The sequence below is a fragment of the Salvelinus namaycush genome, chromosome 2, assembly GCF_016432855.1.
Source record: "Salvelinus namaycush isolate Seneca chromosome 2, SaNama_1.0, whole genome shotgun sequence".
In the NCBI taxonomy this organism is placed as follows: domain Eukaryota; kingdom Metazoa; phylum Chordata; class Actinopteri; order Salmoniformes; family Salmonidae; genus Salvelinus; species Salvelinus namaycush.
Genome location: NC_052308.1, coordinates 20089995 through 20114974, shown reverse-complemented (window position 1 = coordinate 20114974; position 24980 = coordinate 20089995). Strand labels below are relative to the sequence as shown.

At 44.2% G+C, this 24980-nt stretch overlaps 1 protein-coding gene across 2 annotated transcripts in view; it reads left to right on the top strand.

Annotated features, from left to right (window-relative positions):
• The window catches only part of LOC120059966 (membrane-associated guanylate kinase, WW and PDZ domain-containing protein 1-like), a 167822-nt gene that overhangs the window by 132778 nt on the left and 10064 nt on the right, over positions 1–24980 (top strand). Inside the window, exons 13-18 of one of the 2 annotated variants that reach the window (XM_039009047.1) lie at positions 3085–3116; positions 4234–4471; positions 6748–6839; positions 10785–10977; positions 15788–16102; positions 22934–23101. In XM_039009047.1, the coding sequence (XP_038864975.1) occupies positions 3085–3116; positions 4234–4471; positions 6748–6839; positions 10785–10977; positions 15788–16102; positions 22934–23101 (1038 nt within the window). The remainder of the gene's footprint in view (positions 1–3084; positions 3117–4233; positions 4472–6747; positions 6840–10784; positions 10978–15787; positions 16103–22933; positions 23102–24980) is intronic. The other variant, XM_039009053.1, reaches the window with a different exon arrangement.

Below are 24980 nucleotides of genomic sequence, written 5' to 3'. Positions count from 1 at the left end.
AAGAGGGTTCGAAGGTCTATAAGCCAATGTCTGACAAGGCTAATATTCTAGCCAATACTCTTTCCTCTGTGTCTTCTCCGTGCGCCGTGGAGAGTGACGGACTGTTCCTCTCCGACAGAGCAGAGTGTAAGATGGTTGTTTTTTCTCAGCATTGGGCCGTTGTAGAAGAGCAGCCAGAGTGCTGCTAGGAAGGAGACATCTCTTATCTCCACCCTGCTGTTGATGTTCTGCTGCTTAGAGTGGAGCGCAGGCTTTGTAAACACTGCTCCTGTCACAGTAACACAGATCAGTGTCTTCTGACAAGACACAAACACACCCAACCTGAGATAAATGGCAACGATGGGGTCACACAGACAAAAGGAATTGATTTAATGTAAGGGCTGGATGCTGCACCTTTTTGCACGCTTTGCATAAAAACTTGCTGACTTCACGTTTGGCGCTGATAACGTACAGCATTGCAGAGAAATTCTACAGAAATGCAATGATCAAGGAATAGAATACCAGCAGCTTGGCAACGCATTGCGCTTTTGGGCGCATGGCTTTGTTTGTGGGCCAGTCAGAGATACTGGCATAACAAGGACAAGGTGAGTCCCCCCTCCTTCTCCCCCTCCTCCCTGTCTCTTCACACCCTCATGCCTGAAGGGGGAGTCGTAAATCTCAGCCATCTTGCCTTGCTTTGTTTCCATGACAATACTGTGCAGCACTCTGCAGTGGGGCTCCTCTACCGGTGGGTGGTGTGTGTGTATATGTGTGTGTGGATGGGTAGGGAGTGGGTCACCCCTCATCCTATTCTCTCTAAATGCCAGGAGGGACATGACTGACAAAAGGACAAAATTGTCATTTCTGCTCAGCATCGTAAGCTACTGCATAAGCCTCTGACAGACAAAACATGGAAACATTGTATTACTGCAGCACAGGATGCTTTTTCTTTGCTCTGGGTGTGTGATTAAACACCAGGTTGCTGACATCTGCACCTTTTCCTGGTCACCTTTGCCATGTCACAAGACTGGGGTTGCACCTATGTCACTTTCAATCCCATCTCCTATACATTGGTGCTGCTGAGTAAATAAATCCCTGCATGTGTCATTGCAGTCACGTCTATGACAGCCTATTTGTACATGAATGACATGTGGCTCAGTCTCCACTGTACATAATGGAACAGCCTGGGCTGGCCTTCCGAGGCAACCGTTGCCAAGAGACCGTCTGTCAGTCCCCTGTGCACCTGTTGCTGTCGACGTGCTGACGGATGGGCTGGGCTGTCGGAATCCATCCCTCTGAGCCCAGATGGAGGAGGGCGGCATGGACGTGGGTCCAGTGTACCCCACCACCTTCTTGGACATAATTATCTCCTCAGTGATGGTCTCTGTTTAGCAGCTGCTGTGGCCAGCGTCCTCTGACTGAACTGAGCAGCCTCTCTCTGTGGGGGTATAAACATAGTGACCACTACAACCTTCATGAGGGCAGAGGGCTTCAACTCAAGTGGCATTATGCTGTTTTCAGATGATCATTAACCTAAGTCCTTATGATAAACAGTGTTTCCTCTCTCCTGCTCAGTCCATCAGTGTGAGAACCAGCCATGCATGTCCGCCTGTGTGTATTTAAGAGGATGGAGGGGGATTATGCTGTACGCTGCATCGATAAGACACCCTTAACCTGTCTCTGTCTGACTCCTGGGTTCAGGGATTAGAGTCGGGGGTGGCTGTGATACGCTGGCAGAAGAGGGGTATAGTGGAGGGGAGCAGGTAAGGGATAAGAGGAGAGCGGGATTTGTTTAGATGATTAGTGATGGGAGAGGAGATATCGGGGAACATGCTGTAGAGGTGGCTGGACTGTGGACCACATTTCTGTGGCTGTTGAATGCAGATGTTGAGGGGATAAGAGCCATAAGGAACTGCCTACTCCACCCCAATCTCCCAGATGTCCTTAAAGGATTGACACACAATACTGTCAGGATCAGAGTTACTTGCCTCCTCCAATCCAATCCTGGCTCTTACTTACTGAATACATGTTATTTTACTCACTGTCATCTTTATTCTGCTGAATACCACTATGCACATGTACACACACACACACCCCGTTGCTGTGACATTGTGCAGCTATTTTTCACCATGTGCAGAAGGGGGATCCGAGGATCTAGGCTTGTTTCCATTTTAGTCTCCCATTACTCTCTGTGTGTGTTCATGTTGATATTGGTATTCCTGATTGTATTCCTGCCAGTGTCGGTGTCTATTAATATATGAGCATATCATTTATGCTGGCCCTGCCTGTCAGAGCCTGACCCGGATTGATGAGAGAGGAAAGGGAAGAGCGGAGTGTGTGCGCATGCGTGTGTGTGTGTGTGTGTGTGTGCACGCATGTTTACTAGCGTGTGGGTGGAGGGAAGAGAAGGGGAGGGATGGTGAGCGGGGGAAAAAATCAAGATCGCGGGAGGTAGAGTGATGCACAGCAGAGAGAGAGAGAGCTGTGTGACTGTAACTAGATGCTGGAGCCTTCATCAGCAGAGCGGCATACTGAACGGACTCAGGAAGATGGTCTCAGTAAGAGGGGAACTGACGGTTGCCTATCATTTAATGTTCAGTATCTTGGACTCCTTCTCCATGGGTATGACAGTGGAGTTAGCTCAGAGCTGCCTCTCTCACTCTCGTTCTACTCCTTTGTCTGTCTCTCTCTCTCTCTCTCTCTCACACACACATAAACACACACTCTTTCGTTCTCTTAGCCAGTAGGTTAGGCAGGTTCTAGTGAGCGGAGCGCTTGGTTAGCCCTTGGGGTTGTCCCCTCTTCCGCTGCAGCAGTCAGCTGCCTGCTAATGCAGATAGATCGTGCTGCCCCTTTTAACACAGCGCGTGGGAGCGTGGATGTGAGGGAGCGAGGCAGAGAAAGAGAGGGAGAAGATAACTTGGGCATAGATGAGCGGGCTAGCGCTGCTGCACCAATGGAGTCCCTGTTTGGAGTTCCCCATCTTCTCAACTCTGTTTTTTTCTTCTTTTTAACCAGCGGGGAAGGTGAAATATTTTTGTGTCGTTAATAATTTTTTCTCTTTCACTTTTCTCTCTCCATCTCGAACTGGATATTGCTTCCCAGGGGTGGTACCTGCAAAGAAGAGTCCAAGGCTGGTGAGTACCGACATCATCTATACCTCCCCCGTCCACCCATCCCTTCCATTCTCCTTCATCTGTCCCTCTCTCCACACTCCTGTGTGGAGTGCTAATGTTGGTTGGTGTGGAGTGGTGAGGGATTTTCTCTGTCAGGACTCTCACTGTGGTCCTGATGGGAGCTTTGATGCTTCATAATGTTGATCCATTGGTAGGCAGAGCAAGGCTGCTCCTGGATTTGTTTTCATTCTCTACACCATGTACTCTTGTTCTCTTGGCTTAATGCATTCTAGGGAAATAGACTAGTGCATTAGGCCAGCCTTGGAGTACTGAGGGAAATATAGAGCAGGGAGATTCTAGTATACATTTTAGACCTGCCGAATTGACACAAATTAAATACAAATATTGTTTAATCTTTGGTCTACCATGATTGGAGAAATGTTCCAAGCTTGTGTAGGGTTGATGTTTGAGAATGGCCCAGCTCTTCTTAGTATTTCTGTGTCCCATGTAGAGTATAGAGAAATCATGTGATGACTGGAGACCACTGTCAGTCTGTGTTACCCTCTCCCTGTATCTTTTGGGAGGAAGCTGCCTGTGTGCTCTCTCTGTGTTGTATGGTAGAGCAATGTGTGCTGCATGCTGTGTTCTCCCCTCCTAGATGTATTCTCCCTTCATTGAAACACCCTCCTCACTGCTATGTGCTCTGAATGTCTCCTCATACATCGGGCAATAGGGCTTGCCATTAATATATTCAGCTCTGTGTTGAACAAAAGGAATAAACTATGTACTTTGTCAGCCAAGCTCTGTTTTTTTTCTGTTAGGAGTGTGACTTTATTTCTCTATGTGAAACTACAGTGAATTTTTCGATTTCTCAGAAATACATCTCATTAACAAATCTGCTTGATTATGCTTTCGGTATTGTTAGAGAATGTGTTGGCCTTGATTAAAGATGTGGTATTTTGTCTCACTTCGTAATATGTTGTTAATGATTTCCCTTTCTCTTCACCACTCTTTCCTACTCCTTCTATCCCTCTCCTTCTTACTCAATATCTCTCTTTCTGACCCTCCTCCTTTTCCCTCTCTACCTTTCTGTCCCCATCGCCCTCCTTCTCCCCCTCTCTCACTCTCCTTCATACAGCAGTTAGCGAGGAAGGACAGTCAGAACAGTTCTGTATCCAGCCACCGGAGTACCCACACTAACTCCCCTGTGCACACGTCCCTGGCCCCCCCTCTCAGCAAGAGTACCGCCCCCCCACCCCCTTCCCAGCCCCTGCCCGGCCTGCCTCCCCAGGACCCGCAGGCAGACGGGACCATTCACAGGAAACCGGACCCCTTCAAGATCTGGGCCCAGTCCAGGAGCATGTATGAAAGTAGGCGTAAGTATTTATTTTTGGTGCGAGGGTGCATGGGTGTTTGCTTGGGGGCTCCACCTGTCCTGTTAGGTTGGTACTGCAATCTAGGGCTGGTGACGGGAGATAACCTGCATGCACAGAAGTCATTTAACCTTTGAGAAGCATCAGTCCCCTAAACTCAACATACTCATCGCCCAAAACATATTGTCTGAAAGTTTCCTGTTGTCTTTCGGTGTTTGAATCTAAAGTGGGCGTTATCTTGGTGGGTTAGGGATGTGGACTGTTTGCAGAGCATTGTGGCTGTTGGGTAGAAACATGGTAGTGCGAGCAATAACAACAGTCTAAGGAGAGTTGGTGCTAACCGGCTAACCACTCTCCTGATCTACTAAACCTTGACTATAGAGTGTGTTTCTCTCCCTGGAACACTGAAGAGAGAAGTCTACCTACACACTGACACAGTCTCTCTGTCCATGCTGCCTGCTTGGCACCTCGGCTCAATTACACTCCCTATAGCCACTACATTATCACGCTTCCATGCTACAGTGCTCTTTTAGAACACAGCTGCAGACAAATGTGCATAGAATTGGCGTTGGTGGTAGAGGACAGTGGCTCTCATATTTCCTGGTAATCTGGTGAGGCTAACGAGTGCCAACCTCCTCAATTAACAGGAATATTACTCAGCCCCTGTCAGTCGCCCTCCGAGGAGTGGAGGCTTCCAGGGTCCAGAGGTTTCCACGCCTAATCATTTCTCTGGTGCTCCTGCTTTCATCAAGGTCTTTCGTTATTTAGAGGCCTTAAAGGGAGAGGAGCTGGGTATCGGTACTGCCAGAGTTGGCTCCATCCTCAGGTGAGAGAGGATGGGTGTAGAATTCTAAAGGAACAAGGAACTAAAGATCAGCTTTATTAAGCACAGGGGGAGATTTGTAGGCAGTATAGAGAGACAGAGTTGTATTACCAGGTGTAAATACGCTGCTCTGGAGTATTTGCTCAGTCAGTAGACCCCCCCCCCCGCCATCTCCTTTTCCTGATCTGAAGTTAATCTGCTTGTTCACCATGGTCAGTCTGAGCTAGGGTATAATGACTAACCTTTAGTATGGATCTGTTTCTATACAGTTGTTTCGAAGTTGAGCTGCTGTATTGACCTGTTAAGCTGCCCAGTGCCTGCCCTTATGAACAAGAAGATTGAGACAGTTAGCCTGTGACCTGCCCATCTCAGCCCTACTCAGAGTCCCAGTGGGTCGGAAGAGAGCTAGCTAGCTTAAGACTGTGAGCTTGTCTGTTGACTCAGGAACAGATTGCAGCCAAGCTGGTCTCTTTCCCTCCTCCCTCCCCCTGCTGGCTCTTAGTGGCTTTAGCTGTTGAGGTCTGTACCGTAACATGGTGTACCCCTTGGGGGGCTGAACGCATGGACACACACACAGACAGACACACACACACACACACACACACACACACACACACACACACACACACACACACACACACACACACACACACACACACACACCTCCAGGCTGTTGCTTGAACCCTGTTCCCGGGTGGTCTGCCCACCTCGAGTGCTACATGAACAATAAGCTGTCAGTCGCTGCAGTGCACCACTACATAGCAGCATGGTGCCTCTGACAGCTCCAGTACCAGGCACCCCCTTCACCATGGTCAGATCTCCTCCAGCCAGCCAGGGGTTCCTGTCTGAGCCTGAGGAGCAGCACTGCTATGGAGAGACTGGTGAGGGTTGCTCCCAGTCCAGTTCCCTGTCACCTAGCTACCTACCTAGGTTGACAAGACAAAGTAAAGAAGGATTTTGTCTTCAAAGACATCTGAAAGGATAGAAAGGATTCAAAGAAATACTAATGATGAAACTTTGATAAAGTAGGTACTTAGGGGATTCTCTTGGCCCTCTCCACTCTTGCTTTGAATGGTGTATAAAATTATTTTGGGAGTATCCTGGAATATATCTATTTTCTTTTGATAGAACGTTTTTAGATATTTACACATTCCGCAGGGTAATGTTTTTACTCAGTATTAGCTGGCTATGGAGGAAGAGGCAGAATGAGGCAGTGGTGTAGAGGCTACAGTAAGAGCCTGAGAGGCATGGACCACTGACCTGATTCACAAGGAACCGCAGGTGTGCTGTGTGCTCATTAAGGCCATGATATCTTCAGATTCCCCCTCCATCTCCTCCAGCCCTCTGCCGCCACTCTCCTCTGAGAGGAACAGGGGGAGGGAATACACTGTGTGGGGTCTGGTCTAATGATCCAGGATGTAGTGATCGATGCTGATGGATGGTTCTCTGGTTGCAGTGCCTGACTTCCAGGAACAGGACATCTTCCTGTGGAGAAAGGACACGGGCTACGGGTTCAGGATCCTGGGAGGGAACGAGCCAGGAGAACCGGTGAGTTGGAGGATTCAACCATACACCAACATCACTGCTCAGTATACATCTACAGTTGAAGTCGGAAGTTTACATACACTTAGGTTGGAGTCATTCAACTTGTTTTTCAACCACTCTACAAATTTCTTGTTAACAAACTATAGTTTTGGCAAGTCGGTTAGGACATCTACTTTGTAATTTTTCAAACAATTGTTTACATACAGATTATTTCACTTATAATTCACTGTATCACAATTCCAGTGGTTCAGAAGTTTACATACACTACGTTGACTGTGCCTTTTAACAGCTTGGAAAATTCCAGAAAATTATGTCATGGCTTTAGAAGATTCTGATAGGCTAATTGACATCATTTGAGTCAATTGGAGGTGTACCTGTGGATGTATTTCAAGGCCTACCTTCAAACTCAGTGCCTCTTTGCTTAACATCATGGGAAAATATAAATAAATCAGCCAAGACATCAGAAAAAAAATTGTAGACCTCCACAAGTCTGGTTCATCCTTGGAGCAATTTCCAAACGCCTGAAGGTACCACGTTCATCTGTACAAACAATAGTATGCAAGTATAAACACCATGGGACCACGCAGCCATCATACCGCTCAGGAAGGAGACACGTTCTGTCTCCTGGAGATTAATGTACTTTGGTGCAAAAAGTGCAACTCAATCCCAGAACAACAGCAAAGTCCTTGTGAAGATGCTGGAGGAAACAGGTACAAAAGTATCTATGTCCACAGTAAAACGAGTCCTATATCGACATAACCTGAAAAGCCACTCAGCAAGGAAGAAGCCACTGCTCCAAAACCACCATAAAAAAGCCAGACTACGGTTTGCAACTGCACATGGGGACAAAGATCATACTTTTTGGAGAAATGTCCTCTGGTCTGATGAAACAAAAATATTCCTGTTTGGCCATAATGACCATCGTTATGTTTGGAGGAGAAAGGGGGAGGCTTACAAACCGAAGAACACCATCCCAACCGTGAAGCACGGGGGTGGCAGCATCATGTTGTGGGGGTGCTTTTCTGCAGGAGGGACTGGTGCACTTCACAAAATAGATGGCATCATGAGACAGGACAAATATGTGGATATATTGAAGCAACATCTCAAGACATCATTCAGGGAGTTAAAGCTTGGTCGCAAATGGGTCTTCCAAATGGACAATGACCCCAAGCATACTTCCAAAGTTGTGGCAAAATGGCTTAAGGACAACAAAGTCAAGGTATTGGAGTGGCCATCACAAAGCCCTGACTTAAATCCTATAGAAAATGTGTGGGCAGAACTGAAAAAGCGTGTGCGAGCAAGGAGGCCTACAAACCTGACTCAGTTACACCAGCCCTGTCAGGAGGAATGGGCCAAAATTCACCCAACTTATTCTGGGAAGCTTGTGGAAGGCTACCCGAAATGTTTGACCCAAGTTAAATAATTTAAAGGCAATGCTACCAAATACTAATTGAGTGTATGTAAACTTCTGACCCACTGGGAATGTGATGAAAGAAATAAAAGCTGAAACAAATCATTCTCTCTACTATTATTCTGACATTTCACATTCTTAAAATGAAGTGGGGATCCAAACTGACCTAAGACAGAATATTTTAACAAGGATTAAATGTCAGGAATTGTGAAAAACTGAGTTTAAATGTATTTGGCTAAGGTGTATGTAAACTTCTGACTTCAACTGTGTCTATACACAGTGTCAATAGGTTTTATTTTAAGTATAAGTTATTAATCTTGGATTGAACACTTATTATGCGAGTTCTCCATTTATTAGCACATATATTTAGCATATTTTAAAAAATATATTTACCATCTTTGACTGCCATATTTTACATTCCAATTTGATGGTTATAAATGCCTCTGTTGGAGCCAGCTGAATCAACTTCAGCAGCAGTGTTGGTCTGTGTGTGGCGGTAGTCTTAGCTCCTCTGTTGGAGCCAGCTGAATCAACTTCAGCAGCAGTGTTGGTCTGTGTATGGCGGTAGTCTTAGCTCCTCTGTTGGAGCCAGCTGAATCAACTTCAGCAGCAGTGTTGGTCTGTGTGTGGCGGTAGTCTTAGCTCCTCTGTTGGAGCCAGCTGAATCAACTTCAGCAGCAGTGTTGGTCTGTGTGTGGTGGTAGTCTTAGCTCCTCTGTTGGAGCCAGCTGAATCAACTTCAGCAGCAGTGTTGGTCTGTGTATGGTGGTAGTCTTAGCTCCTCTGTTGGAGCCAGCTGAATCAACTTCAGCAGCAGTGTTGGTCTGTGTGTGGCGGTAGTCTTAGCTCCTCTGTTGGAGCCAGCTGAATCAACTTCAGCAGCAGTGTTGGTCTGTGTGTGGCGGTAGTCTTAGCTCCTCTGTTGGAGCCAGCTGAATCAACTTCAGCAGCAGTGTTGGTCTGTGTGTGGTGGTAGTCTTAGCTCCTCTGTTGGAGCCAGCTGAATCAACTTCAGCAGCAGTGTTGGTCTGTGTGTGGTGGTGGTCTTGGCTCCTCTGTTGGAGCCAGCTGAATCAACTTCAGCAGCAGTGTTGGTCTGTGTGTGGTGGTGGTCTTGGCTCCTCTGTTGGAGCCAGCTGAATCAACTTCAGCAGCAGTGTTGGTCTGTGTGTGGTGGTAGTCTTAGCTCCTCTGTTGGAGCCAGCTGAATCAACTTCAGCAGCAGTGTTGGTCTGTGTGTGGTGGTGGTCTTGGCTCCTCTGTTGGAGCCAGCTGAATCAACTTCAGCAGCAGTGTTGGTCTGTGTGTGGTGGTAGTCTTAGCTCCTCTGTTGGAGCCAGCTGAATCAACTTCAGCAGCAGTGTGGGTCTGTGTGTGGTGGTGGTCTTAGCTCCTCTGTTGGAGCCAGCTGAATCAACTTCAGCAGCAGTGTTGGTCTGAGTGTGGTGGTGGTCTTAGCTCCTCTGTTTTTCATCTCCTTGCTGCAGCCTCAGAGAGAAAAATATATCTCAGACCAATTTTCTTTTCTTTTAAAGAGGCCAAGTTGGTTCTCGTAAGCTGGTCTTACCTCTTTTGGAGAAGGAAAATAAGGACACACAAGAGATTTAGACCGGTTGTGCAGCTGTTGGTTCCACTTTTCTGGGCTACTGCACAGATACGGAACACTCAATGTGCACTTATAAATCATAATTTTTTAAAATCAAAATACAGCTGTAGACAGAAGTCAAAGATCAAACATCACACATACAACCGATGTCTCTCCTGAGTTCTGCAAAATAGGGAAAGTCCAAGGTGCTTTTAATATGCTTGCAGTCAACCCCTAGTGATGTAACTGCCTACGTTACTACCTTCTAGTCATAAGACCAAGCCCATGCATACACAGTTTTACAAACTTGCAAGAGAGATACAATAGTTCCAGTGTTTTCTAAGGGCTCAGCAGTAATTTTCCACTCACCAAGTTGCTTTATAGTGGTATGTCTGACTAGTCTCTTATCTCGTTCACTCCCCTGCAGGGTTCTGTGTCTATGAATCTCTTTTAGCCTTGAGGCGCTTTCTGTTTTGACTGCAATAACACACATCTCTCAGACCGTTTCTTTATAAGAGGCAAAGACTAGAAAAGAATAGTGGAACAATATTAAACCTTATAATGAATATATATATTGTTTATCTGTAGTCTAGGACCCTATAAATGTAGTGGGGAGGGGTCTTATAGCCCTTCCCCTTCTATTAATACAACATAAGCATAATCAATTATTATAATACATCAAACATTTGGTGCAGCCCCTATCATGACCCCAAGTTGACCCCATCACAGCCAAGCGGAGAAAGAGGAGGAAGACTTACTAGCTAGCTTTCTAGCTGGGCCAGAAGTAGTCTGAGTTATGTTAGTGCTGCTGGAAAAAAATAATCTTACCTGTCAATATCTCACCTTTATGTTTTTTACCGTCTACTGTTGATTGACCAACAACCTCTCCTATCATCCCCCTCTTCTGTCCTCGCCTTTTCTCCCCTACCCTCCCATCTTCTTCTCTCCCCAGATCTACATAGGGCACATAGTGAAGTATGGGGCGGCGGATGAGGATGGACGCCTGCGTTCAGGGGATGAGCTCATCTGTGTGGACGGTACGGCAGTGATGGGCAAGTCTCACCAGCTGGTGGTACAGCTGATGCAGCAGGCCGCCAAGCAGGGTCACGTCAACCTCACCGTGCGACGCAAGACCGGTTACGGAGGTAAACACAGCTAGTTGGACATGGACACTGTTTTCCAGTGTGATTTACAATGAAAACCTTCAAAGAACAGCTACATGATATGAGTATCAGGAGTGGATTGTGTGAACTTCTGTGGTAATGGTGTTGGCTCAGAGTAATTTGATACTTTTTCTGGCAGTAATTTTGCTAGTAATTCTATGTTCTGCGCACAATGCTTAATAATAATAATCGTATCCTACGAAGAACATAATACGATAATCTTTCTCAGAATGATCCCATTTCAAGTATAGCACAAACAGAAGATAAGCAGCAGTCTGTCCAGTAGTACAATCAACAGCAGTCTGTCCAGTAGTACCATCAACAGCAGTCTGTCCAGTAGTTCCATCAACAGCAGTCTGTCCAGTAGTACCATCAACAGCAGTCTGTCCAGTAGTACCATCAACAGCAGTCTGTCCAGTAGTACCATCAACAGCAGTCTGTCCAGTACTACCATCAGCAGCATTCTGTGCAGTACTACCATCAGCAGCATTCTGTGCAGTACTACCATCAGCAGCATTCTGTGCAGTACTACCATCAGCAGCATTCTGTGTAGTACTACCATCAGCAGCAGTCTGTGCAGTACTACCATCAGCAGCATTCTGTGCAGTACTACCATCAGCAGCATTCTGTGCAGTAGTACCATCAGCAGCAGTCTGTGCAGTAGTACCATCAGCAGCAGTCTGTGCAGTAGTACCATCAGCAGCAGTCTGTGTAGTAGTACCATCAGCAGCAGTCTGTGCAGTAGTACCATCAGCAGCAGTCTGTGCAGTAGTACCATCAGCAGCAGTCTGTGCAGTAGTACCATCAGCAACAGTCTGTCCAGTAGTACCATCAGCAACAGTCTGTCCAGTAGTAGCAGCAGTCTGTCCAGTAGGACCAGCAGCAGCAGTCTGTCCAGTAGTACCATCAACAGCAGCCTGTGCAGTAGTACAGTGCCTTGCAAAAGTATTCATCCCCCTTGGCATTTTTCCTATTTTGTTGCATTACAACCTGTAATTGAAATAGATTTTATATGGATTTCATGTAATGGACATACTCAAAATAGTCCAAATTGGGGAAATGAAAAAAAAAAACGTATTTAAAAATTTAAAAACGGAAAAGCCCCTTTGCTATGAAGCCCCTAAATAAGATCTGGTGCAACCAATTACCTTCAGAAGTCACATAATTAGTTAGATTGCACACAGGTGGACTTTATTTAAGTGTCACATGATCTGTCACATGATCTCAGTATACATGCACCTGTTCTGAAAGGCCCCAGAGTCTGCAACACCACTAAGCAATGGGGCACCACCAAACAAGCAGCACCATGAAGACCAAGGAGGTCTCCAAACAGGTCAGGGACAAAGTTGTGGAAAAGTACAGATCAGGGTTGGGTTATAAAAAAATATCTGAAACTTTGAACATCCCACGGAGCACCATTAAATCCATTATTTAAAACATTTAAAAATATGGCACCACAACAAACCTGCCAAGAGAGGGCCGCCCACCAAAACTCACGGCCCAGCAAGGAGGGCATTAATCAGAGGCAACAAAGAGACCAAAGATAACCCTGAAGGAGCTGCAAAGCTCCACAGCGAAGATTGGAGTATCTGTCCATAGAACCACTTTAAGCCGTACACTCCACAGAACTGGGCTTTACGGAAGAGTGGCCAGAAAAAAGCCATTGCTTATAGAAAAAAATAATCAAACACGTTTGGTGGAAAACGCTATGTCTGGCGCAAACCCAACATCTCATCACCCCAAGAACAACATCCCCACAGTGAAACATGGTGGTGGCAGCATTGTCAGAATTGAAGGAATGGTGGATGGCGCTAAATACAGGGACATTCTTGAGGGAAACCTGTTTCAATCTTCCAGAGATTTGAGACTGGGATGGAGGTTCACCTTCCAGCAGGACAATGACCCTAAGCATACTGCTAAAGCAACACTCGAGTGGTTTAAGGGGAAACATTTACATGTCTTGGAATGGCCTAGTCAAAGCCCAGACCTCAATCCAATTGAGAATCTGTGGTATGACTTAACTTCTAGTTCCTCCCAAACCCGGATCCGGGAGCACCCCCACCAGTAAAAAAGCTGACTAGCATAGCCTAGCATAGCGTCACAAGTAAATACTAGCATCTAAATATCATTAAATCACAAGTCCAAGACACCAGATGAAAGATACACTTCTTGTGAATCTAGCCACCATTTATGATTTTTAAAATGTTTTACAGGGAAGACACAATATGTATTACTATTAGCTAACCACGTTAGCAAAAGACACCATTTTTCTTACTCCACTATTTTTTCACTCCACCAGTAGCTATCACCAATTCGACCAAATAAAGATATAAATAGCCACTAACCGAGAAAAAACTTCATCAGATGACAGTCTGATAACATATTTATTGTATAGCATATGTTTTGTTAGAAAAATGTGCATATTTCAGGTATAAATCATAGTTTACAATTGCAGCCCCCATCACAACTCTCACTAAAATGACTAGAATAACTACAGAGACCATCGTGTATTAGCTAATTACTCATCATAAAACATTTCTTAAAAATACACAGCGTACAGCAATTGAAAGACACAGATCTTGTGAATCAAGACAATATTTCAGATTTTCTAAGTGTTTTACAGTAAAAACACAATATATCGTTATATTAGCTTACCACAATAGCAAACCAGACAACAGCATTGATTCCAGCCAAACACAGCGATAACGTATTCACCACCAAAATAAATTAATTTTTCACTAACCTTCTCAGAATTCTTCAGATGACAGTCCTGTAACATCATATTACACAATCCATATAGGTTTTGTTCGAAAATGTGAATATTTAGCAGCACAAATCGTGGTTATACAATGTGATCAGTGGCAACAGGTCATGCATTCTGGCCGGCGCCATCTTGGAAAGGCACCTAATCTAATCAATAAATAATCGTAAACTTGACTAAAAAATACAGGTTGGACATCAAATGAAAGATGCATTAGTTATTAATGCAACCGCTGAGTTAGATTTTTTAAATTAACGTTACTAGACATACAGTGTGCGTTACAGCCAGACTAGTGCCGCAATAATGGCGGACAAATCCGTTTACATTTTTCCACATAAATACGGAAAAACATCATAAATAGCTCTTACTTTTGGACGAGCTTCCATCAGAATCTTGGGCAAGTGGTCCGTTGTCCAAAAGAATCGTTGCTTGGTTGTAAAACGTAGTCTTCAACTTCGGAATTAGCGGCTAACAATAGCTATGTGGCCACAGCATGCCCAAATCCTCAAAACGCAATACTAAGGAAATTCCGAAAATAGCAATATACTCGCATAAACTGATATAACTCGGTTTAAAATAACTTCGTTATGATGTTTCTAACACCTATATCGAATTAAATTACAGACGGATATATCTAAGGTCGATAACTGAGCATTTCAAAATGCCATCCTGAGGTCCTGCTTTGCGCCATGACGAACGTCGAAAAGAGAGGTCCCCTCGTTCCTTGGCCTTTTATAAACTCTGAGAGCTACGTAGGAACTCCATTCCACTTCTCATTGGTTACTGACATCCAGGGGAAGGCGGGTGCAGTTCATGTCGACCCATAGGATACATACAGAGCTTTAAACTGATCTGAGAACAGAGCCTAATTTTCAGACCTTCGCAGTTCCTGTCATGGATTTCGCTGCAGAAAGAGTTCTGGTTCACCCACAGACATAATTCAAACGGTTTTAGAAACTAGAGATTGTTTTCTATCCAATAGTAATAATAATATGCATATTGTACAAGCAAGAATTGAGTACGAGGCAGTTTAATTTGGAGACCAATTGTCACTAAGTCGAAATAGCACCCCCTATATTATCAAGAGGTTAAAGACTGCAGTACACCAGCTGGAGCAGTTTTGCCTTGAAGAATTGGCAAAAATCCCAGTGGCTAGATGTGCCAAGCTTATAGAGACATACAACTGTAATTTCTGCAAAAGGTGGCTCTACAGAGTATTGACTTTGGGAGGGGAATAGTTTTGCGTGTTCAAGTTTTCAGTTTTTTTGTCTTATTTCTTGTTTGTTTCACAGTAAAAAATATTTTGCATCTTCTAAGTGGTAGGCATGTTGTGTACATCAAATGATTAGCAGCAGTCTGTGCAGTAGTACCATCAACAGCAGTCTGTGCTGTAACATTGAGGCCATTCACTGCTCCTGGCTCCGTTTGTCTTCATCAGAACGGGGAAGGGCCCGAGGACAGGGCTGATATTTGGAGGTTCATCCCCGCTGCTCTTCAACAGTCCATGGGTGTGTGGGAAAATGTTTGTCAGAGGCGCTCATCGCTCCCAGCCTGCCCTTCAGCAGGATGAATAAAGGTCCATAAACGTGATGAAGAGGGTTCCAACCTTTCCCCGCGCCCTCCACACACTAGCTTGTCTACCAGCCATTGATGAGAGTGCCCAGACAGAGGGCACGGTGGTCTGTCAGAGGGGCGATGCCCAGTATGAAGCACTGCTTCAATGCCAGGAATTAAGATGGGAACATTCTGTTGTGATGCAATCCGGAAGCCATATCTATAGATGTTTTGGGGAGGAATAGATCAAAGCGTGACCGTTAGAGCAGCATGCTCCCTGTTGACCTTCTTCCTTCTATCGGTGTGATCATTAGTGGGTAGAGAGAAGCAGCGTTGTCCATGTTGATTAGGAAAACCTTTCATTTTGTGTTTCATTTGGTGTTATGAGCTGTGTGCTGTTGCTGTGAAGTGTTGGTAATAGTTTGCCTCTTGTCAGTCTGGCACCGTTAATATCTTTTCTCTCCTCTTCTTACACAGTGTCTAAAGGGGAGGGCGAGGTGCCCCCGTCCCCAGCCTCGTCACACCACAGCAGCACCCAGGCCCCCTCCTTGACTGAGGGGAAGCGGACCCCCCAGGGCAGTCAGAACTCCCTCAACACGGTCAGCTCTGGCAGCGGCTCCGGCAGCGGCTCCACCAGCGGCATCGGCAGCGGGGGCGGCGGAGGCTCAGGCAGTGCTGTGGTCAACACCACCCTGCAGCCCTACGACGTGGAGATCCACCGCGGGGAGAACGAGGGCTTTGGATTCGTCATCGTCTCCTCCGTGTCCCGACCCGAGTCTGGCACCACCTTTGGTAAGACCCCCATGTCATCTCTACCTTACTATACTTAAATATAGGTAACACACAGGCATGCACTATATACAAGCACACACACACACACTCAACCTTTCTCTCAATATACAGTAGAACATATTTTTCTTAGTAACTAATCGCTGTTTGACTATTGGGTACTGTCCCTTCTATGCAAATGAGTTTCTGAATAGTGCATATTTCTGGCACTTACTTGGTGAATAGCTTTCATCCTCATTATTCTATTTTCTAGTGAGTGGTGATCCTCTTCTATTTTCTTTCATTCTGTCAAGCAGAGACACTGTAACCCAGCCCAAAGAGCTGTAATATTTATACTGTCTTTCATAATTGATCACAAGTGAAAGCATGTTGTATAATTCAGATGTGGTCTGAAATAACAATGAATAGAATAATATCAATACTATGGCTTGACAGGTTATAATAAGTAGGCAGGGAGACGGGGAGTTCTTTCTAGAGCGCACGCTTAAATTGTGCATAAGATCTTTTTTTAATTCTCTGTAAATGGTTAAAAACGATCGGGAAGTATATGTGTAAAATGTAAGCCCACATTTAAATGTTGATTTATGTTTACATATTAGATTATTTTACATTGCACTAATTTCCTGTACGTGGACCGTATGTGTTACTACATTACACAACGTCACGTTTTGACCACCTCGAATGGAGGGGGATTGCACATCTTTTTTTACCTCAGATTAGTGATGTTAGTATAAACGTTAATAATAATCGCAATGACATAAAAACGATGGCTTTACACAGATCAATATCATTTGTTTTGTACCATTGATTTTGTCATATGCGCTGGCAGTTTTCTACTGTCATTTTCAAACTCAAATGGCAGGGAAAATTCAGCTCTCTGTATAAAAGTTGCTGGCCTCACAACTACGCCTATACATGGTTTGAGAGTCAAACTACCACTCAAATAACAGCCAACCCTTGTCACTGTTGATATATGGTGGGTCGTGATTCGTTGAAGTTAAATAACAAAGCATCTGATTTGTTTCCTTCCCCATTTTGACAGCCTCACAAAACTTCCATCCGACATTCTAGAATTTAGATGACTGTCTTCAGAAAATTCTCTTCTAACCAGTGATATAAAAAGTATTCTCAGATTCAGTGTGGCCTTTGAGTAGTGTTAGTTTAAATGGTGTATACACCCCACACGTTTGCCCCTGCTCTATTGATTTCAAATTTATATCAATGAGTGATTTAACAAAATAGTTTTGCGTTTATCTTTCCGTGTTGGTGACCCACTTGAAACAAAATGCAACAATCCAAAATGTAGCTTGCTGTCTTCTACAAATTTTCCTCTAACCAGTGATATACATATTATTCTCAGATTCTGTGTTTTGTTTTAGACAGGACGTGTAACTCGACTCCCCTCTCTCATTCTATTGGTTTCAACGTGATATCAATATGAGTGATTGACAAATAGGTGTTGCGTTTCTCTTTCCGTTTTGGCCACACCCCCATATGAAACATGCCAAAATAGTAATCATATTACTTGTATTCTTTTAAACGATCACCTTATAAACTGCATTTGCACTAAAAGCCATGTTCTTGTGACAAGTTGCAATTAATCACTCATATTGCTTATGGGTAAATTGTTGTAACTCCAAAAACACAGAAACTGGAAATATTGTTTACATCACTCGTTGGACGATCATCTAGATGGTTGTAATCAGCAGGTTATCCTCTATAGAAGATATATTGTTAACATCACTCGTTAGACGATCATCTAGATGGTTGTAATCAGCAGGTTATCCTCTATAGAGGATATATTGTTAACATCACTCGTTAGACGATCATCTAGATGGTTGTAATCAGCAGGTTATCCTCTATAGAGGATATATTGTTAACATCACTCGTTAGACGATCATCTAGATGGTTGTAATCAGCAGGTTATCCTCTATAGAGGATATATTGTTAACATCACTCGTTGGACGATCATCTAGATGGTTGTAATCAGCAGGTTATCCTCTATAGAGGATATATTGTTAACATCACTCGTTGGACGATCATCTAGATGGTTGTAATCAGCAGGTTATCCTCTATAGAGGATATATTGTTTACATCACTCGTTAGACGATCATCTAGATGGTTGTAATCAGCAGGTTATCCTCTATAGAGGATATATTGTTAACATCACTCGTTGGACGATCATCTAGATGGTTGTAATCAGCAGGTTATCCTCTATAGAGGATATATTGTTAACATCACTCGTTGGACGATCATCTAGATGGTTGTAATCAGCAGGTTATCCTCTATAGAGGATATATTGTTTACATCACTCGTTAGACGATCATCTAGATGGTTGTAATCAGCAGGTTATCCTCTATAGAGGATATATTGTTAACATCACTCGTTAGACGATCATCTAGATGGTTGTAATCAGCAGGTTATCCTCTATAGAGGATATATTGTTAACAATATTTCCTGTTTTATTTTCATGATCTACCAGAAATCATGAAAACGGGGCTGACTTGGATTAGTTATTAAGGGGGAAGATTATTGTAATATTTGTAGATGGATGGACCCTCTCCCACTCTCCTACAGCTCTTTTTGTCCCTCTGCATGCCCTGTTGTCTGCCCTCTTGTCTGCCCTGTTGTCTGCCTACAATTGCTACCTAGAGATATTGCTGCCACTCTCCCTGCCTGACCACAGCTCTGGGAGTCTCTCTGGGCACAGGGGTGCTGATCAGGCTTACACTGCTTAACCACTATAGGCGTCCAACAAATGGAAAGAGTTGGCAAGTTTGTGCCAATTTGTTAATCATATCAAAGTGAAACACATTGGTTGTTGATCAATAGTGTAGAGAAATTACCTTTGATCTGCATGGATCCCAGTTACTCTGACACAGAGACTCATCCATCCCCTCTCTCTGTGTATTAGACAAACACATCCTTCTGCTGTGAAACCATCAAAGCTTCTAGTTAGTACAGAACTAAATGAGTTGAGCTCCACAGATCTCTTCTAAACTGGAGTGACTAACCGCAGAGGAAAGAGACAGACTGATCACCGGGGCCAAGCTCCCTGCCATCCAGGACCTCTATACCAGGCGGTGTCAAAGGAAGGCCCAAAACATTGTCAAAGACTCCAGTCACCCTAGTCATAGACTGTTCTCTCTGCTACCGCACGGCAAGTGGTACCGGAGCGCAAAGTCTAGGTCCAAAAGGCTCCTTAACAATCAAATTTCAATCAAATGTATTTATAAAGCCCTTATTACATCAGCTGATGTCACAAAGGGCTGTACAGAAACCCAGACTAAAACCCCAAACAGCAAGCAATGCAGGTGTAGAGGCACGGCGGCTAGGAAAAACTCCATAGAAAGGCCAGAACCTAGGAAGAAACCTAGAACCAGGCTATGAGGGGTGGCCAGTCCTCTTCTGGCTGTGCCGGGTGGAGATTATAACAGAACATGGCCAAGATGTTCAAATGTTCATAGATGACCTGCAGGGTCAAATAATAATAATCACAGTGATTGTCGAGGGTGCAACAGGTCAGCACATCAGGAGTAAATGTCAGTTGGCTTTTCATAGCCAATCATTCAGAGTATCTCTACCACTCCTGCTGTCTCTGGAGAGTTGAAAACAGCAGGTCTGGAACAGGTAGCACGTCCGGTGAACAGGTCAGGGTTCCATAGCCGCAAGCAAAACAGTTGAAACTGGAGCAGCAGCATGACCAGGTGGACTGGGGACAGCAAGGAGTCATCAGGCCAGGTGGTCCTGAGGCATGGTCCTAGGGCTCAGGTCCTCCGAGAGAGAGAAAGAAAGAAAGAGAGAAAGAAAGAAAGAGAGAAAAAGAGAGAAAGCGAGAGAGAATTAGAGAGAGCATACTTAAATTCACACAGGACACCGGATAAGACAGTAGAAATACTCCAGATATAACAGACTGACCCTAGCCCCCCAACACATAAACTACTGCAGCATAAATACTGGATGCTGAAACAGGAGGGGTCGGGAGACAGTGTGGCTCCGTCCGACGATACCCCCTGACAGGGCCAAACAGGCAGGATATAACCCCACCCACTTTGCCAGAGCACAGCTCCCACACCACTAGAGGGATATCTTCAACCACCAACTTACCATCCTGAGACAAGGCTGAGTATAGCCCACAAAGATCTCCGCCACGGCACAACCCAAGTGGGGGCGCCAACCCGGACAGGAAGATCACGTCAGTGACTCAACCCACTCAAGTGACGCACCCCTCCTAGGGACGGCATGGAAGAGCATCAGTAAGCCAGTGACTCAGCCCCTGTAATAGGGTTAGAGGCAGAGAATCCCAGTGGAGAGAGGGATTCTGCCCCCAAGCCATTAAACTGCTGAACAATTAATCAAATGGCCACCCGGACTATTTACATTGACTGACCCCCCCCCTTTTGGATTTATACTGCTGCTACTCGCTGTTTATTATCTATGAATAGTCACTTTACAAATTACCTCAACTAACCTGTAACCCCGCACATTGACTCGGTACCGGTACCCTCTGTATATAGCCTCGTTATTGTTATGTACTTTTATTGTGTTACTTTTTGATTACATTTTTTTTACTTTCGTTTATTTAGTAAATCATTTCTTAAATATACAGCATTTCACTGTTGTATTCGGCGCATGTGACAAATACAATTCGATTTGATTATTGTTTGTAGTTAAATCAAGAAGAGGAATAGAGACAGAGAGGGAATGATATGTGCAATAGTTCACTGTAATAATTGAGATTAGGGCTGACCCCAATTAGTCGACTGGTCGATTGTTAGGCTGTTTGTCGTCCAACCTTTTTTTTGTCGAGCAGTAGCAAATATATATAAAAAAAATGTATGGCACACGAGACACCTGTCTGATTTGTGCCCATCTCAGTGAACTAATTCATTGAGGAGGCTGAGACTAATCCATTCGGCGGCTGCGTGGATGACACAGTCCAAGAAGGGGTGTGGCAAAAATTCACAATGCAAGTCTCTCTCCAATGCGCGCGCTCCCGCAAATTTGTGCACATTCATTGTTTCAAAACTTAATTGTGTGGATTGTTTGCCTTGATTGTTAGTGTCTATCAATTCCCCATTTCATACGGTATATCACCAGTAGTAGCCTACTTTTACCGTTAATACCTATCATTTCTAATCTACAACATTTGTTTAGTTATGGTAATTTCTGTTAATGATTTCAATATATTTTTATTCCAGTCTTTTACTGTTCTCATTGTAGGAGTGGACACGTTGTTTGCAGAGCACACAACCTATGCTACACTTGTGAGAAACAAGTTTTGGTTTATTCCATTTTTTAGTTTTTTTTTGTGATGATTATGCATAGAAGTAGGCCTATCGGCTACCTAGCCTATAAATGTGCCCATTTGGGGATCTGATAGTATTTCTGATTGGCGTAATGCACCACCACTAAAGAGCTGTGGAGCTTGTCAAAGTAATGTTTTCTTCACCTCAAACAACAAGCAAACAAAGTCTGTTTTTACATCCATTGAGAATGACAATAGTTCCTCAATGTATTTGGAAAAAATTCCATCACTCTTCCTTTCGATAACCACTCATCGTGAAGCTAAATGTCATGCTCTGATCCAGTGGAAACGTCTACCTGATGAGCTCTTATCCCTTACCCAAAATAGCCTCCAGCTGTGTCTGTCCCGTGCTCCCTGGCATGGGAAACTCTGAGGGCACAGAATATTTTATACAATGTTGTAAGTTCGTTGCAGACAGGCCATGGGTAGCCAATGTGATTCAAAGGATATTTATTTTAATCAGGATATTTTCTACCTCCATGCTGATGTTTTTATTTGTTGGCTTTATGTAGGCTATTTTTACATAGTTGGCAATAGAAGTTATTTTTTAGGTTTGTATCGTTTTCATGTAGATTTGGATAGAATTTTGATTAACCACAAGACAATGATTTTGAGATTTGAAGACGTTAATATACACTGAATAGAAATACAAACGCAACATGTGAAGCGCGGGAGGAGGATGATCAGGTTAAGTCCCTCTCTTCTGGGTATCTTGATCTCTGGCTCTCTCGAGTAATTTGTGGCTAATTTCTTCAAACAGAATCAGACTAGCATATAGTTGATTTTATTAAAACACATAGGGTGTGTCTATTTATGGAAAAATATAAGTTTATAAAATTTAGTCCAATCGAATGTTTGAAAGAACAGACGACTTTTGGTTGACCAAGATTTTTATTAGTCGGGGACAGCTCTTATTGAGGGCCAGTCTCTAGTAGGGTAGAAGCCTTTGTGGTGCTGAGGATTGTCTGTAGGAGAGGACCTGCCGGCACTAGCAGAAATTTGGCTGTGGTGTCTGTACATTTGTAATCTAGGCTGCAGGTGTCTGTCTTATCAGTGCTAAACGTTAACATAGTTTCCTCATTATCAGGTTTCAGCAGTACAAGGATGTTAGGAGATTCACAAATGCAAATATAAGAAGTTAGTACAGGATGTTGCCACAGAGAGATGTTCAGTGACACATAGAGTATTTAGTGTGGAGTCCTAATTCATTTGAATGCACTACATCTAGACTATGTTAAGTCATTTTTCTTTTAACATTCTCTCTCACTTGGCCAACGCTTTCCATTTCTCATAGCAGATTTCCGGGCACACTCTGTTGGCACTTGGCTTGGTGGGTTTGGTGAATAAACCCCTTAACCTTCTGCCTTCCTTCCTTTCTCTCTCTTCTCTTCTTCCTGTGCCCCTTTTCACCTCTCTATCTCTTTAAACAACACCCCTTACCACCAAAAATGTCACATCACACACTTTCTGAATCACACAAACGCAAAAAGCTGGAAATGCATGTGTGGCCATGCCCCACAAAATAGGGCGTATTATCGAGGGGAGCCCTGCAGACCGCTGTGGGAAGCTGAAGGTGGGAGACCGTATCCTGGCGGTCAATGGCTGCTCTATCACCAACAAGTCCCACTCGGACATCGTCAACCTGATCAAGGAGGCCGGGAACACTGTCACGCTAAGGATCATTCCCGGAGACGGTGAGAGGACCTCTTCTGTCTCCCATCCCTAATGTTCCACTCATACATACCATCTAGACCAAGGCTGCACAACCCGTTTCCTGGAGAGCTTCTTTCCTTAGGTTTTTGCTCCAACGCTAATCTAGCAAACCTGATTCTAATAATTAGCTGGTTGATAATATTAATCAGGTTAGTTATAACTGGGGTTGGAGTGAAAACCTACAGGAGGGTATCTCTCCAGGAACAGGGTTGACCTGATCTAGACCGAAGACTGTCTCAGCCGCTAGGATCAACCTGTGTCAGGAATTATTTGTGCATTACATCAGTTATGTAAACATGTATTGTATTGGAATATACAGTACCAGTCAAAAGTTTGGACACACCTACTCATTCAAGGGTTTTTCTTTATTTTTACTATTTTCTACATAGAATAATAGTGAAGACATCAAAACTATGAAATAACACATAGGGAAAGGGGGATACCTGGGCAGTTGTACAACTGAATGCATTCAACTGAATTGTGTCTTCCGCATTTAACCCAACCCCTCTGAAACAGAGAGGTGCGGGTGGCTGCCATAATCAACATCCACGGCTTCGGCGCCCGGGGAACAGTGGGTTAACTGCCTTGCTCAGGGGCAGAATGACAGATTTTTAATTGTCAGCTCGGGGATTTGATTTGACCTTTTGGTTACTGGCCCAATGCTCTTACCACTAGGCTACCTAATGTAGTAACCAAAAAAGTGTTAAACAAATCAAAATATATTTTATATTTGAGATTTTTCAAAGTAGCCACCCTTTGTCTTGATGACAGCTTTAAACACTCTTGGCATTATCTCAACCAGTGTCATGAGGTAGTCACCTGGAATGCATTTCAATTAACAGGTGTGCCTTGTTTGGAATTTCTTTCCTTTTTAATGTGTTTAAGCCAATCAGTTGTAGGGGTGGTATAAGGTAGGGGTGGTATACATAAGATAGCCCTATTTGGTAAAATACCAAGTCCATATTACAGCAAGAACACCTCAAATAAGCAAAGAGAAACGACAGTCCATCATTACTTTCTGACATGAAGGTCAGTCAATCCGGAAGTTTCTTCAAGTGCGGTAGCAAAAACCATCAAGCGTTATGATGAAACTGGTTCTCATGAGGACCGCCACAGGAAAGGAAGACCTCTGCTTCAGAGGATAAGTTCAGTAGCGTTAACTACACCTCAGATTGCAGCCCAAATAAATGCTTCACAGAGGTCAAGTAACAGACACATCTCAACATCAACTGTTTTAGGAGACTGCGTGAATCAGGCCTTCATGGTCGAATTGCTGCAAAGAAACCACTACTAAAGGACACCAATAATAAGAAGAGACTTGCTTGGGCCAAGAAACATGATCAATGGACATTAGACCGGTGGAAATCTGTCCTTTGGCCTGGTGAGTCCAAATTTGAGATGTTTGGTTCCAACCAACGCAGCGTTGGTGAATGGATGATCTCCACATGTGTGGTTCCCACCGTGAAGCATGGAGAAGGAGGTGTGATGTTGTGGGTGTGCTTTGCTGGTGAAACTGTCTGTGATTTATTTAGAATTCAAGGCACACTTAACCAGCCTGGCTACCACAGCATTCTGCAGTGATACGCCATCCCATCTGGTTTACACTTAGTAGGACTATCATTTGTTTTTCAACAGGACAATGACCCAACACACCTCCAGGCTGTGTAAGGGCTATTTGACCAAGAAGGAGAGTGATGGAGTGCTGCATCCGATGACCGATGACCTGGCCTCCACAATCACCCAACCTCAACCCAATTGAGATGGTTTGGGATGAGTTGGACCGCATAGTGAAGGAAAAGCAGCCAACAAGTGCTCAGCATATGTGGGAACTCCTTGAAGACTGTTGGAAAAGCATTAGAG